This window comes from Osmerus eperlanus, chromosome 8 (assembly GCF_963692335.1).
Source record: "Osmerus eperlanus chromosome 8, fOsmEpe2.1, whole genome shotgun sequence".
NCBI classification, from domain to species: Eukaryota; Metazoa; Chordata; class Actinopteri; order Osmeriformes; family Osmeridae; genus Osmerus; species Osmerus eperlanus.
Window position 1 is genome coordinate 11,805,615 of NC_085025.1, and position 16,450 is coordinate 11,822,064.

General features: G+C 48.8%; 1 protein-coding gene across 1 annotated transcript in view; it reads left to right on the forward strand.

Annotated features, from left to right (window-relative positions):
* LOC134025216 (nesprin-2-like) overlaps positions 1-16,450 on the forward strand; it is an 87,722-nt gene that overhangs the window by 50,420 nt on the left and 20,852 nt on the right. The window contains 29 exon segments of the mRNA XM_062468114.1: positions 3-41; positions 417-515; positions 666-1,139; positions 1,370-1,467; positions 1,591-1,747; positions 1,943-2,056; positions 2,195-2,350; positions 2,489-2,689; positions 2,878-2,979; positions 3,284-3,466; positions 3,804-3,977; positions 4,345-4,479; positions 5,310-5,506; positions 5,917-6,052; positions 6,696-6,878; positions 7,479-7,628; positions 7,881-8,051; positions 8,323-8,478; positions 8,664-8,813; positions 9,030-9,200; positions 9,395-9,528; positions 10,614-10,821; positions 11,339-11,521; positions 11,791-11,904; positions 12,108-12,262; positions 12,379-12,526; positions 13,385-13,479; positions 14,354-14,585; positions 14,896-15,093. Of these exon segments, the coding sequence (XP_062324098.1) occupies positions 3-41; positions 417-515; positions 666-1,139; positions 1,370-1,467; positions 1,591-1,747; positions 1,943-2,056; positions 2,195-2,350; positions 2,489-2,689; positions 2,878-2,979; positions 3,284-3,466; positions 3,804-3,977; positions 4,345-4,479; positions 5,310-5,506; positions 5,917-6,052; positions 6,696-6,878; positions 7,479-7,628; positions 7,881-8,051; positions 8,323-8,478; positions 8,664-8,813; positions 9,030-9,200; positions 9,395-9,528; positions 10,614-10,821; positions 11,339-11,521; positions 11,791-11,904; positions 12,108-12,262; positions 12,379-12,526; positions 13,385-13,479; positions 14,354-14,585; positions 14,896-15,093 (4,713 nt within the window).

Genomic DNA, 16,450 nt, shown 5'->3' on the forward strand with positions numbered 1-16,450 from the left:
AGTTGTCATCCTCTGACACACTTACCAGCAGTCTCCCTGAGGTAAAAAGAGAAGAGACTGTGTACCTCTGGGTAGACTAGCATGAAGGCTAGCGTCTCAGAAGCTAGTAACATCTTTCTCAGTTATTTGGCTATTTGTTTGTAATGGGGTGACTACTGTTGTGTGACTTACCCCGCTAAACACAAATCTCAAACAAAACACATTTTAAACCATCGTATTTGTAATATATGAACAAATATAATGTTGTTGAAGGGTAAGCTTCAGTTTCTAGCTCTGGGTTTGGAGATAATATCTGTTTCAATTCTGAAGTCTGCGTCTAGGGCAGTATCATTCCTGGAAAATCTGTCAGAGACAGCTGCCTCATGTTTGTTAAAACCTCTTAATGGACTCCTCCCCTGCCTGTTCGCCCGGACTAGGACCCAGATGAGACCCTTGGGGAGCATGATCAAGCAGAGACCACAACCACTCAGAGTCACCTGGACCTTCACATGCAGAAACCTCCTTCTGTCACTAAGGTAAACTGATAATTTTTCTAATTGTAAATTGTTTAAGTTTAACAGCAAAGTCATTTATAAATACATTTATACGTGTTGTTTTGAAGCGTATTGTTGTACACGGAACCAACATTTTTCCTTCGAAAAACCCCTTCAATGTTTTTCAATCAGAATTCTGAGTCATCGGAAACCTATTCCAAAGCCGTTGCGAGAGATTCAAGTGACGCACCAGAGTTCTGTCAAGTCACCGCAGACCCAGCACAATCAAACACCCTATCACTACCCACACCGCCAGAGCTCGTGGTAAACAACACAACGTCCGAAGCCAACCACACCGCATCGGTACCCAAGGAGACCACATCCATCACAAGACCAGCAAGACCTGAGACGACTGGATCAGTGACCGTGGAGGCACAATCAGTACCGGGGACCGGTTTGGTAACCAAGGCAACTGCTTCTCGACCGAAAGCGGGCCAAGCCGCGGGACCCACGTGTGACACGGTGACGCACACCGTCCAGACACACACTCCGGCCTGTAGGGAGGAGGCCCAGGTCGTCCCTGTGCGTCCTACCCCCCCCTTCAGCCCCCACCTCACACACGTGGACGGGTCTCACGACGCACCAAGACACGACCACCCACACTTGGTTAGTGCCATAAGAACTAACTGTAGCTATGGTCACGACCTGCAGACATCAACTGTTATTCCCATGAAGCTGAGATCAATATTTAGTCTGACCAAAAGGTTTAGCTCTGAAGTCTTTTTCGAAAGAAGATGAACACAAGTGCATATAACCTGACGTTCTGCTTAGGCGAGGCCCTGTTCATTAGTAAACTAGGGGTTGTTGTTGAGACGTCCTTGTCTATCACACTGTAGGGATCCCAGAGCGAGCGGGGGGACGTGGAGAGCATGATGGAGACACACAGCAGCCTGGCAGACCAAGCTCACCACACCGCTACCCTCACACAAAGCAGGTGAGACACGGTTAGGGAGTTACGGCTTATTAGACGCAGTCACCAACTCTCACACCGTCTCCTACGTGGGCCAAGGGACCGAAAGGTCCCCTCCCTCCCTAACTTGCGTCGGTTTGCCCTCAGACCCGATGCCGTGTCCTGGTTTGCTGAGGAAGAGGAGGGGAGGAGGAGATGGGCACGTCTCCACTCACAGCTCTCCGACAAACTCGGCATCTTAAGAAAGATTCAGGAAGAGAATGAGGCTGTAGTCGGTTCAAAGGAAGCATTGGCCGAGGAGAAGGTAGGTCACCACCTTACACTGGGGTTACAACTGTTAGCTGACAACCGGTTAACTAGCGGCTTTTCCCATTTAAATACCCTTTACATGAACTAGACCCAGTGCCCTATTACTGCGAAGGCGCAGTGACCACCTGTTGATGCCAACACTCCAGAATGAACAGTGTTGACCTGTGACCTTTGCTGTGTGTGTGTGTAGGACCCAGGGCTGAAGACAGAGGAGGGCATTGACTTTGTTGCTCTTCAGGAACTGCAGAAGTGTGTCGCGACCCTTACACAACTGAGACACAGGGGCAGTGGGATAGCAGCAGGGGTGAGCGCTGTTTCCGAGTGTGTGTGTGTGTGTTTAAGCTTGGTTCTATTTCTAGTTCTAAACTGTATGGAGTCCCTCAAATACCTCAGGTGTTCGTAGCATATATTGAGTGACTACGTCGTGTGGTATGTCGTCCAGGGTAGCTCAGGGGGCGGTTATAATCCCATACAGGATGGTGAACTGTACTCGTCTCTGAGTGGGGTGGTCCTGTCCATGGACGCTCTAACTGACCAGCTCCTCCGCCCTCCGGGGGCGACCGCAGACCACGCCCAGATGAGACTGCTTCTGTTGGAGGTGAGCAGGAGGAGCTTGAACTATAGATATACGACACCCCTTCTGCCGTGTCGTGAAGGTTTGCACGACTCCGCAGCCAGTGAGAGTCGACTGCAATGTCAGCTGACAGAGATGGATTTGCGGGTCTTTGTGTTTCAGTGTATCTCCACAGAGTTGGTTGTCCTGGGTGATGAGCTGAACGCGGCGAGTTCACATGTCAGTCCGGCCCTTTCCACCGAAGACCCGGGAGGACTCGAGTGTTTGAACATACTGGATGGATGCCTGCAAACGGCCCAGTCTGTTCTTTTCTGCTCCCAGAACCGGCTACACACTCATCTGGGCCAGGCACATGAACATCAGGTAGGCGCAACCCGGCCACAACCATCTCACAACCACACCATAACCTTCACACCATGACTCCACAACCATCCAGAGAATGACGTCCTTCCGACATCCACGTCTTACATCAAACTACACGCACACTCTCTCTTCTCCGGGTGTTTGCATTGTTCTCACTGTCCTTTTGGGGGGCGCGGGGTGTGTTCCAGGCAGGGCCCAAGGAACAGGAGGGCCCACTGTGTGTGTTTGAGGAGCTTACACGTGTACACGGACACCCTGTTACACCCGTCCAGGATGCCCCCAGTCTGGAGGTACATCAGTGGTTTTGGGGGAGGTTAGGGTTGGTGTAAGTGTTGGTGTAAGTGTTGGGATAGTTTAGGTTTAGGGTTAGGAGCTAGGGGAGTTTGGGTTCAGGCTAGGTTTAGGGTTAGGGTTAGGGGAAAACAGGACGTTGAATGGGTCTGAATTGTATCCACACAGGAACAGCCATGCAATCGGGTGTGTACTGCATGTGTGTAGTTAGGTATTTACCTGTTCACTCAACAGTCAGTGTGTATAGCATGACGTTTTTGTGCGCTGTATATTACAACGACCATACCAAATGTCCCTGTGCAGTGCATGCTGATCAGCCAATGGAGGAAATGGCCAGAGGACACCACAGACACACAGCGGGTTTCCCACGCCCTCCTGCAGGGGCTGGCCAGTCTGGTGGAACTGGGCCAGGAGCGTGTCGCCTATAGTCAGGACTGTCAGCCTGACAGCCGAAGCCAGCTGCAGAACCTGGTCTGCAGACACAAGGTACCTGTACATCTGCTGCAGCCGACTGTTGAGGTTTAGTCAGGGTGAGCACAGGCCTCAAAGAAGGAACTTCCATTTGAGGCCACTCAAATGGAACAACACAAACCAGCACAAGTTCCCTCAAGGAAATATCAAGAGTTTGTAATCTAATGACTGTATTGGTTTAGCTCAGTGTAAGCCCAGCAACTGTTCATATTCTTGATTTGTGTGCTGTAATTATGTGCCAAATTGTAAGCTAAACCTAACTGTTTTTCATCTAACTTGTTGTTCCTATCCCTGGTCTGGTCTTCTTTACCATCACTGGTCTGGTGGCATCTGGTTTCCGTGGTGATGGTAGAAGTTCTTCAACATCCTGGGGTCGCGGCTGGCGTTTGGCCAGAGGTTATTCCAGGACAGGTCACAGGGGGCACTGCAAGACCTGGAAGATGAATGGCTTGAGCTGGAACACAGAGCCCAATCGCTTCAGCAACAGGCGCTGGAGCAGAGAGTCACCCTGCAGAAGAGACTCCAGGTGAAGTGTATATCTTTGATCATCGAAATCTATCTTTCGCCCTCTAGAAATCACCCAAATCTATCTCTCTCCCTCTAGAAATCCCTCAAATCTATCTCTCTCCCTCTAGAAATCCCTCAAATATATCTCTCTCCCTCTAGAAATCACCCAAATATATGTATCTCCCTCTAGAAATCACCCAAATATATCTCTCTCCCTCTAGAAATCCCCTAAATATATCTCTCTCCTTCTTGAAATCCCCCAAATATATTTCTCTCCCTCACTATATTTTTTGTTATTTACATTTGTTTAATGTGTGTGCGTGTATATTTTGGTGTGTGTGCATAAACGCGTGCACGTGTGTGTGTCTGTGTGTGTGTGTGTGTAGGACTGGAGCCAGTGGGAGGTGGGTTGTGAGCGTGTAGGGAGACTGCTTGAGGAGTTAGAAGCTCTCATCCCCGGGGCGGACCCTGAAGAGGAGGAGATGGACAATCAGCTACAGCACAGGCTAGAAGCCTGCCAGGTAGAGCACACACACACGCACGCACACACACTCTCTCCCTCATTTGAGATTTTTGGTGTAATTTCAAAAGCATATCTACCTATAATGAATGGGTCGTTTGATTGTATTCATTCCTGGCACAGGGGAGGTACCTCATTTCCACAAAAATCTTTTCTATCCTTTGTGATCCATTCTGAAGAATGGGAAAAGAGAGTAACACGCTGTATTTAGTAATCCCAGCCCATGAATCAAGAGGTCCATGCTGTGCCTTGTGAGGGATGTTGTGATGATGTGTGTGTGTGGATGTATGTTTGCTCGGGTGGGCTCTTCTGTGCCTTTTGGAACAACTCTTCAACAACTGAAGGATTCATGGGTTCCCAATCTTGACTCCTTCATTCTATTTCCACAGACAAGCTCTAATTATATATCCAACCGCTCCAGATGGAACGCCATTTATCTGCTGCCCGCCATTCCCTTTGCAGCCTCCCCTGCCTCCCTTTTACAATTACACAGGCTCATTTCTCAGTTGGATTGACTTTGATGGAATGATTATGTGTGTCGGAGTGTGCGCGTGTGTGTTTTGTTTAAGCGCCACCGTAACATGCAATCCCACTTCCTCCCATACTCCCTCATCAGTTGTCTGCAATACAACTCAGATCTTCTGGACAATACTGAAAACCAGTGTCCAATCATTAGGACTGTTTGAGGTTCTTGTAGGACAGTGTAGGTCTCATGAGTTGGTCTTCTTTGTCGCCCTCGTTTGCTTGTCCTTTACTCACTGCCTTTCTCCGTGTTTTTGGTCATGTCCTCCTCTCTGTCCCTTCACTGGGGCTCTCTCATTCCCCCTTCAGCGAGTGCTCGACCTTCTCCTGGAGAGCAGGCCCACCTTGGGCTGGATCCTGGACGCGGGAAAGGTCCTGCAGGCGGGGGGCTGCAGTACCCGGGTCAGCAGGACAGGGGGAGCTCTGGAGCTGCGCTGGCGAGGCGTCCGCAGCAGGGCACAGCTGGAGAGCAGACGCATCCGGGACATCCAGGAGAACTGGGCCAGGTGGGCCACATGCGCACACACACATGCGGAGACACGCACACACGGCTCGCACACACAAGCAAGGTGGAGGAACAAAGCTGGTCAGCAAAGCGGAGTCAGGTGGCTGAGCGGTGAGGGAATCGGGCTAGTAATCCGAAGGTTGCCAGTTCGATTCCCGGTCATGCCAACTGACGTTGTGTCCTTGGGCAAGGCACTTCACCCTGCTTGCCTCGGGGGAATGTCCCTGTACTTACTGTAAGTCGCTCTGGATAAGAGCGTCTGCTAAATGACTAAATGTAAATGTAAATAACATATATGCTTGTGGCTGACAAGCCAGGGGAGATGCTCAGTCAGCTAACTTGCGAGTTCGGTCGAGTTCCATTTGCCTGAACAAGCTTCGGCGCCGCCTCTCCCCCCGGTGTGTCTCCCAGGTTCCAGAAAGACTCTGTGGTGTTCACTGAGTGGACCGAGGGTGCCCACCAACGCCTGGAATCCTTGCGGTCGGGTCTGGCGGAAGCAGAACCTGCAGACAAAGAACTTAACCCTAGCCAGCTCATCCATCTTTTGGTACGTTGTTTGAGGAAGGTTTATGACCCCGAGGGAGATTTCATCTGAATGACCTAGTCTAGACATGTAATCTGTCACCAAAAGTTATGACTATAATTAGACTAGATACAACTACAAAAGCCATCTATAATTTAATAAAAGTAGGATCGGTAAGTTTTGCGAGCCGAGACATTTTGGCTTAAGTTCGAAAGGGTTCGAACCAAAATCTCCCACCTCCTCCCTTCAAAGCCACTCAACCAAAACACATGAACGTTCTGCCTGACCACTGCCATGAGGTAGGTAGACAAGTAGCCCGTCCAATCATTACATTCGGTCCAAATGCCTTCCTATCATTAAGTTTGGTCCCAACTGCACAATTGGGCCTGTTTATTACAGTCCTGCGATGCCCATAGCTATTGGATTTATTTAATGTGACTGTCAAACTTTTAGATTTAATTGGTTGCTATCAGGATGTGAAGATGTGAAGGTATTTCAGCAAATATGACAAAAAGTGCCTCTCAACAACATAACCGACCCTGCCTTTAAGTCACCTGCTTTGCTCTTCTGCACTTCTTCACGTTTAAAGTCCTTGGCTTTGTGTGTGTGTTTGAACGTGTGTGTGTGTGTGTGTGTGCTTGTATATGTGTATCACGCGTTTCGACAGGATTTCTCTATGGAGCTGGAGGCCAGGTCGGCCCAGAGGGCCTCAGCTCTCCGGGCCGGCACCTCTGTGCTTCAGCTGAAGGAGGCTGACTCCCCGGTCCTGCGGAGGAGTCTGGCCCAGCTGGAGCACAGCTGGACCGGGGTCTCCTCCACGCTGCCGGACGCCCAGGAGAAGCTCCATCAGGTGGGTCAGGAGTTTGGATGGCGGTGAGGAACCGCTTGTGAAGCTTGGTGCTCTCTCCTCCTGTTGTGACATTGTCCGTGGTCGAGGCCCCCCTATCTTGGTGGCGTGATTAATATGACACTTTTTTGCTGCAAGTTTTTAACGAGGAAAATGGGGTCTGTCTGCATAGAACGTGTGAGAGTAAAGATGCTATCAGGGAACATATCCTATCTGGTTGAGTGCCTTTCAAACGGAACAGCCCAGAAGAACTGGAGAGAGCGGAGGAGTAGAATATCTTTTCATTTCACCCCCATCGTTCATCATCGACAAATGGCTGATACTTGTGCCAAACAGGTGGAAACATCTTTTGATGTCTGTTTTTTTCAACTGGTTGTAGGACGGAAAAGGAGGAAAGTGTTTAATCTTCAAACAGAGTGCCCATCACTTTTGTAATAAGCTTCCACTGTTTGCTTCAACCTCAGAGAAAAATTGGAAGAATCGTTGCTCATAATTCAAGCTTAAACCCCCCCCACACACACACACACACACACACATATAAATGACATAGTATTTACAGTAATACTCTAACATCCCATCGTACTGTATGCCTCTCTCACTCAGCTCCTATTGGACCGTTGGCCACCAGAGGAAGTGATGGTGGACCTGGAGACCTGGGCGAGCCAGGTAGAGGTGCGTCTGGAGGAGGAGAGAGAGGGAGCCCTCAAAGCCTGCCGTGGAGACCAGCTCACCCAGATACTCCAGCGCTACCAGGTACACCCCCTGTTTCGCCCGTACCTCGTTCTACAGCCTTCTCTTAAAAGTAGTAATAAAAGTATTCCCGCCATGGATGTAGTGCCCTCTATCTTAGCCTCTCTGTTTCTCTCTTACGCAAATGTGTTCCGATGGATAAAATAACACCACGGCCTGGGTTCATATTTACCGTCCCATGTTTGTTATCTAAACATGAACTGCTATGGGATCCGGAGTGATGACATATGTATGTTTGTGGTGGGGTTCCCTCAGGAGCTGAAGGCAGGATTGGCCAGTGGGCAGCTCACCCTGGACTTCCTGTGCCAGTCTGGGCCCCGGGCGACGCTATCCACCGCCCAACGCTCCGAGCGCACCCTCTTCGCCGAGCGTCTGGGTGATGTCAACCTGCACTGGCTCCTTCTTCAACGGGAGCTGGACATCCAGGTCAGTAGTTTGTCCAATGAGAATGTAGGGGGACTTAAAACACATCCAAATGAAACCCTTCTTCCTTCCTTCCTTCCCTCCTTCCTGCTTCCCTTGAGGTAAGATCTGATCCAACATGAGAGCCTTGCAAAAGCCATTTGCAACCATTGCACTGACCAATCCAGTCATACCCGAACCGGGATATCTCCAATGGATGGGGTCTGAGCATGGATGAGCACATTCAGGAGGATCAAGTAGGACTATGCTAAGCTATGCTGTTTGCTTTCCTCAGATGCGCGAGGCAGAGCGCCTGCTGCACGCCTGCGTCGACAGAGAGACCAAGCTGCGACGCATACGCAGCCGGGTGGAGCTCCACTCACAGAGGCTGGGGGAGTGGCTACGACCTGTCAGTCAAATCCAGGCTGCCAAGGCCCTGTCTGAGTGGGAGGTACTAAAAAGAAAACATGACTGTTCTGTGACCTGTTGTTTACGGTTGTATGATGTTGTATTGTGGGGTTTTTTTCTCTCGAAATCTTGTCTTGTTCTCTGTGCATGCTTGGCGTGCATGCGTGCGGACAGTATGCGTGTGTGTGTTTGTCTAAGACCTCACTTTGCCTTCCGCATCTGTTCCAGCCCATCGAGGAGAGGGTGAAGGGGCTGTGTGCGGCGCTCCAGGACCTCAGAGCAGTGCGGGTGTGTGACGACCTGGAGCATCCCAGTGACCAGGCCTTCAGTCAGCAGGCTGAGATAGCTGATCAAGCCTGTAGTGCCCTCAGCCAACAGGTACTGTACTAGGTATACATATGGAAATGAATTGAATGAATTGATTGAAGAAGAATTTACTGAATTATTTTATGTAAATCTGTCAGGGTGGGGACAGGTTTATTGTATGTAATATATACTGTTTGTTCTGTGTTGTCTCTTATTTCTATATGTAGAGAAGATTAGTTTGAAAGCAGCTATTTGTGTTAAGTAACTTTTTTGTCTTGTGGTACATAGGTTCAGTCCCTGAAGCCAGCTCTGCAGCAAGTCTTAGAAGAGTGGGGACGATTTGAGCAGAAACTGAGTGAAGTTTCCCTCCTCGCCACTAGAGTGCGCTGTACTTTGGAGCACTCTCGCGCTCCACTTCTGTCCTCCAACCAAGTGAAGGTGAACGTAGAACATTTGCAGGTGAGCACTTGACTGAAACCTGTTTCCTCCTCTCCCTGAGCAAATTCCAAATTCCAAAGGATGAAAGTGGTCTCAAAGTGGGACACATTATATAAAAGGTTCAAATCAGCTTTGAAAATGTCAGCGTGCTCTAAAACTTTTATGGTAGTTTTGTGATTGGTCTCTGTGACATCATCGGGCTTCTGTGTCTACAGATGATCCAGGAGGATGCTGGGAAGGGGGTCAAGGTTCTGGCTGCTGTGGACCAATTATATTCCAGTCTGAGAATTCTGGTCAGCCCTGACACGGCTCAGCTCCTCTCTGAGAAGGTGGAGGGAGAGCGAACACGGTTAGTACCTTCACTACAACAAGACAATCAATTAAGTTAAGTAGATTACAATGGAACCGAATTCAAACAGAATGCCTGCACTTGAAACCCAGTACCTCATGATTTCTTTCAGATGTGTGACCTTATTTTTCTTTCTTTTTTTTTTACGTAACTCGACGAGATGTAGATAATTCCTCTGCGGGACAAAAATAAACACCCTTTTTTCCAATCTGGAGAAGTATACTGTATACGTAAATGTATCTCCATAAAGTCTGAGGAAGTACATTAGCGTTTTGAGAGCAAAAACAGAGGGGCAGTTCATCTGCACACAGTCTGCGGTCTGTTCCAGAGGAGAGACAAGGCAGACCGGAGGAAAGACCAGGCAGATTTATAGCCGAGATTTCAGCCCCCGTCCCCTCGACTGGCCAGACCCGAGCCCTTTATCTCCTCTTGTGTTCTCCTCTGCACTGCGGAAGATGCTCCAACACAGTCACACGCAAATACAAATACATACACCGGGAAAAAAACCACAGTCCTTGAAATGTCGTCTGGGGAGCGTTTATCCGTGTTCCCGCCAAAAGTCTGGGTTTTTCTTCTCAGCCGTGGCTGTCGTTAAGGCGATGGTGTTGAGGACCATCTCCAACTTTAGACTCGAGCAGAGTTTTGGTGATTTAGGTACTCTAAATCATCAGGGGCGCTGTGTTCCCATGATCAAACCCATTGGTCTTGTTTAAACAAGAGTGTGTATTTGAGTGTGTGTGCGTCTGTTTACACTGTTAGTGTGTTAATACTCCCAGGCTTAAGCTGTTTCCCGGGCCAACCTTTTTTGGTTGATTTTACTTAAACTATCTACAAGAGTTACCACGTAGACTCACTGACGACACATTCGTAATCATTTCTTCAAAAGTAAAAAACCAAAAAAAAGAAAAAAAACAAAGACGTCTTCACACTCGCAAAGATCTCCACTTCATTTCGGAAAACGCACCCACAATGCACCATTTCATCCGGAGGACAGCTACGGCACGAGGCTAGCTCGTGCGAGCTCGACTTGCGATGAATGGCATCCCCCTAGCTAGCGTGTGGTCTCCACTGCCCTTCCCCTGCAGGTGGAAGGCGGTAGGGCAGGAGGTCGAGGAGGAGCTGCGGAGGACCAGGGAACTACACTTCCACTGGCAGGAGTACAGCCGCCTCTCAGGCCCCTGCGTAGACAGCCTGCGACAGCACCAAGAACAGTGGAGGGAGCTCGTGAACTCCCCACCCAAACCCCAGGGTGCCCAGGATGGCTGTCGAGAGGAGCAGATTGTATCCATCAAGGTGAGTGGATGTTTTGAAAGACATGTTTCTCATTTTATCCCCCGAAATGATTGGATAACCTTAACCCGAATGAAACTATGAATCTAACCCCATGTTTCACCTTCACCAAATTCAATACTGGAGGTATGTTGTGTTTTCCTGTGTCTAAACGTTTTGCTCCTCTGCATGAGTACTTGAGTACTTCAGAAAGCAGAGAGCAACCATATTTCTTAATTGACCATGTCTAGATTAGTCATACCTGCCCACATATTTTTGCCCACTTTATTTGCACTCCTAATGTAATAATTTTATGTCAACTTCCGTGCTTGCTGCTCTTAGAGCAGAAAAACATGTTTTTTCCATGATGCACTGAGTACACTAAAAGACAAAGAAATCTGGGTTTATATTAAACATAGTTCACCTCCTGGTGATCCATATTAGTGGAATTGAAGAGCTTGGATGTTTTTATTTTTTTATTCTGGAGTTAGGGTCACACTCATCTTAGAACATCCACAAACAACTGAATTTTTTTGGTTAGAACCTGCAAGGAGATTTAGAGACTCTGCAACCCAACATGGGCGAAGTTCTCAAGGCCTCCAAAATGCTCATTGGGCAGCTGGACCCGCTTGCAGCCTCACTCATCCAATCAGAGACCAGGCTGCTTTCACGTGACCTCCTGCTTTTGAGTCAGATGTTGCTGGGGAAACAGAGACAACTTCAGGTGAGAGATACTGGCAATAAAGTTGATATGAAATCTTAAGTTATATGGAAAAACAAAGGGATTGTAAAGCAAATGTCAAAGTCAGTGTTTAAGTTATAGACAACTTGTGAATGCGATTTTGTGGGATTGTAGTGTAGATAATGTACCGAGTCTGCCTGTCACGCCACAACCCTCCCCCCCTTTAAGATCAAATATGTTCTGATCAGTTCTTATTTGCTTGTGTCGAAATACAAAGTACAACATCTTAACCACCGGATCTGTGTGTGTAGGAGGACCTAGACCAACAACAGATGCTTGTAAACAATTTAGAAGCACTTGAGAAGGAAACTAAAGACTCCCTGCAAAGGCTGACAACTGATGTGTGTGATATCGACTCCGCGAAGGTGAGTGAGAATCCGTCCCATGTTGTGGACAACAAGAGAACTGTGTGTCGTGTTCGCACGCGCACGCACTCTTACTCGCGCGCGCGCACACCGGCACACAAGCGCGCCCACGTGCCGTGGCCACGTGCACACGCACAAACACTCTCTCTCACAAACTCGCACCCACATACCTGACTGACTCCCTCTCTTGATAAACTGTTCAGATGGCCCTGTGTGAACTGAGCAACCTGCTCCCTAAACTGGCTGACCTCTCAGGGATTGGCTGCCGCGCGTCCGCAAATGAGCGAGAAGCCGAGCGCGTGCAGTCCCTCGCCAGCCAGTGGAAGCACGCCCTCCTGCTGGCATCAGCTAAACACAGGCACGTACCTACGAGGCCTCGTAGGCTCTTTCAGGCAACAAAGAAAAACCCAACAGAATGTTATTTGTACTTCCAAAACTGAGAGTGTGTGTGTGTGGTGTGTGTTTGCTCATCAGGGATATCGAGGATCAGGTTGAAGGGTCTGTGAGTGTTCAGCAGAAGTTGCACACCTGGGAAAGCTTCCTGGACGAGTTGGAGGAGGCTTTGGCAAGAGACACTGCCAAAAACTACTCTGGCCTTCTTGACATGCTGACTGTCCATCAGGTGCCCTGCAGAACCCATCTACTATCCAAGGATTGCCTTTTTGTACATCATTTGAGAATGATGGAATCATAAAACATAACATTTTACTCAACATAGCTACCTATTTAACACAGCAAGTCCAATGGCAAGTTGTAACTGTCAGACAGTTACACATTCTGCCACATAGTTTCGCAAGAAATTGGAATGTTAGCACAATTGCCGTCCAACAAGCCTAACTGCTAACCTTGTCGCTTTTGTCTTAGCAGACCATTCAGACATGGCGCGGTATTGATAGACAGGGATTGCAGTGATTATCATTGAATTACTAACATCTCTGCCAGTACAAGCACAGAATTATTTCACAAACCTGCTAGAATTCATCAGTATTAAAGTCACGTTGGTCCTGGCAATGTCGAACAATAGGATTATATTCACACAGGATCAAATGTTTTCATATACTTCTTAGAGTTTTAGCATTAACGTGATATGGCTCTCTTTTATCCAAATGATATAAATAGTATTCTATTTGGACTAAGCAATAATCAATCCTGAATTATATTTGTTATTCCTAAATTGCTTTGTTAGTGGAGCACGGTGCATAATTCCAGCACTGCATTTAATTTCTTTGTTGATTCATGTGAATTTATATGAATGTATATTTATTTCTTTTATGACCAAACTGGTATCGTACATAAAAAATTTTTAGACATATAAAATGTCAGTGATTGAACGGGGTGAGCAGGAAGTTGCTTGTCTGTAACTCCTGGTTATAGCACATTTCTAGGCAGTGCTACACTCTGTCCACAGTCAGATTTATTTTGGAAACCCGAGCACAGTTTAGTGACTCTTACTCTGCTACGCTCTGTTCTTGTTCCACAGCGGCACCAGGTTGAAATAGCTAACAAGCACCACATTTTCAGAGGTGTTGTCTACAACGCCGCAAGCTCCCTGGATAACGATTTGCCAGAGGAAAGGTAAGATTGGAAAATGATTTAAATATGAGCTCCAATAGATCTGTCCATGTAGACATGGCTCCGTAACTCAGAACACTTACATTTAGTCATTTAGCAGACGCTCTTATCCAGTGCGACTTACAGTCGATTGTTTTCATTGGCTGTGTTGGCTCATTAAAGTTAATGCATGTGTCAATCATAAAGGTAGTTTAAACACATCAGTAGATTTGTAGAACTATTGCGGGACAACTGTAATCCAACCCAGAGTTTAGCACTCTGTTGAACACGGGCCCCATGCAGGGCCTCAATTTCCTGCATTGTCCTCACAGGACCATCTCCCACGTCATCTCGTAAAGTAATTAGAAAGAGGTTTTCCTGTTGTGTGCTTACCAACCAGGGTAATGGAGTTTCAACTGTGAACATAATTCAACCGCACACAGACACACATACAGTTACACACACACACACACACACACACACACACACACACACACGTATGCACGTACAAGGAGCAAGCCTAGTGCTCTGTGGTCTGGAACAGCAAGTTGGCTTTCTCTCTTGATCCTTCACCTATAAATCCAATCTTTGACGGCAGTTTGGAAACCCAAGTCATTGAAAGAACTCATCGAACTCATCTCCAGACCGCCGTTTCCAGATGTTTTTTTCAGAAGTATATACTGGCTTGTAAAATGTAGCTGTTTTAGTCAGAGAGGCTTCCGTGATTTACGCCGTCAACTTTTGTTGACTTATATTTGTTGTTTTTGTTTTACATTCCCTACAAGAGGTATTTTGTCTCTTGCCAGACCATTGTTGTAAATAACAATATTTTCCTTAACTGACTTAAAATAAAGCTTCAAGAAATGGCATAAAAATGCTTGCCTCCGTTCCTACGCAGGTCGGAGCTGATCCGAGGGCTGTCCCAGCTGAGCGAGAGATGGAAGGGCATCGCGGGGCCATTCAGGCGGCGCGGGGCGCAGGTGCAAGGGCTGATGGGCCAGTGGAGGCTCTATAGGCGAGGCGTGAGAGTGCTGTGGAGGCTGATGAAGGACGTCGACCCCCTCCTTCCCCCTGCCGGGCTGGCCATGTGCAGTCTCCGTCAGCTACGACGCTCACTGAACCATTTCGAGGTTAGGCTGTGTATTTGTTTGGGTGTGTTTTTGTTTTTCTTGTCTTATTGCACAGTAGTATTTGAGATGTGGTCAGGGGGAACATTGGTGGATCGCTACACACATCAGTGGATGAGTACAAAGAAAGTGGAACGTGTGAATCAACCTGCGGCAGTTCAGATTGAACCCTTTAGAGAAGAAATGTGTTGTCATCCACCACAGACATCTAACGGACAATAAGTATGCACAAGACGGCAGTGCCATCCGGCGTCAACAATAATAACCCCCCCCATCCCCACCCAACCCCACCCCCACCCCCTCGTCCCCCCAGCACATTGAGGAGACCCTTCGCCTCCACGAGAGCGTCCGGGAAGACACTCTGGAGGCGGGCAGGCGGCTGAGTGAGTCCATGACGGAGCCCCGAATGCAGGGCCAGCTCCAGACGCAGCTGCAGGCGCTGCAGGAGGCCTGGCTGCACGCCCTGGGCCAGCTGGGCAAGAGGAGGGCGCTGGTCCACACGGTCCTACAGGTACGACTCCGATCTGACGACGAGAGCGAGAGGGTCGAGGGAGCACATGAGATCATGTCTGTCGTCGCCTCGACTTAAAAAAAAAAAAACTACCTCTTTGACCTTTCGCAGGGGGGATTATGGATACGCAGGGTAGCGCTTAAATCCAAAGAATTACTGTGACACCTCTTTATGCCTCTCGTCACCACTAAGCTCCCTCGGGGGGGGGGGGGGGAGGGTGGCTACTGGGGGCTGGGGTCTGGCGTGTGTCGGGGGTTGGTGCTTAGCTGTGGACGACTGTCATCCGTGTGTGTACGTGTCTCGTTGACCCACATAGGGTACATTCCACATCCCCGTCCACACGCACACCAATGCACACACACTCTCTCTCTCTCTCTCCCCGTGTGCCTCCACCATGCAGTGTGTTCTCCCTATGAAAAGCCCCCCCACACCCACACACACACACACTCTGTCAGGGAGGGATCAAACAGCAGCCTCCGTAATCCAGCCGCGATCCACATCCAGAGGCCAGCTGGTCACCGATCCTGGAGATGCTCATGCTCACGGTGCCTGCGTAGTTGTCGGGCCATTCCACCACGACGTGGGTCTCTGGTTGGAAACGGGCGGAAATGGCACCGTTTCCGTGGAAATAGGCCCCCGCTCTGTGGTGGACCTTCAGTGGAAACGCAGCAAGCGATGCCGGTATCTTTCATTTGTTATTTGAGCAAAAACGCTACGTGTGACACCCTATTTGAATGAGGGACAAATATTAGTAACCACTTCGGGGACGCCATCCCACCGGGTTCGGTGCCAGGTTTCTTCACACTCTATAAGGGTTTTCACCTACTAATCTCTCTCTGCTATGGTTTGAGGTTTAACGGAATGATTTGATTGGGTACGGGGCTGTATGGTGGAGTGGGAGTGGGGGGGGGGCTGTGTCCTGGGCTGATTATCCGGACTATCGACCTAAAGAATGTCTGAGCTGCTTTCAGTCAATCCTGGGTAGCCTTTTACGTGTAACAGACCATCGGAATTACTGAAAGGAATCTGGTACAGTACACAGTACATGCCACCCCACGGTGTAAACCTTAGGGGTGGGAACAACCAGTGTGGTAGAAAGTCATAAGCAGGTTGAGTGTTGAGTGTGGAGGTCTTCATAAGGAACAACGGTTCTCGTCTCGGCGTTCATGTCTCGGTTCAAATATCCGCTGTGTGATGGTAGCTTCTCGTATTCTCCGAGACATGGAAGGCTGCGACTCAGAGCCACGGTCAGAGCCATGGGCTGGTGGGGGGGGGGAGCTGGAGAGAGAGGAGCTATCAGTGATGACATCAGTGCCTGTTTTCTGGCCCGAGCCAGGGGGGTCAGGAGGGCAAGTTG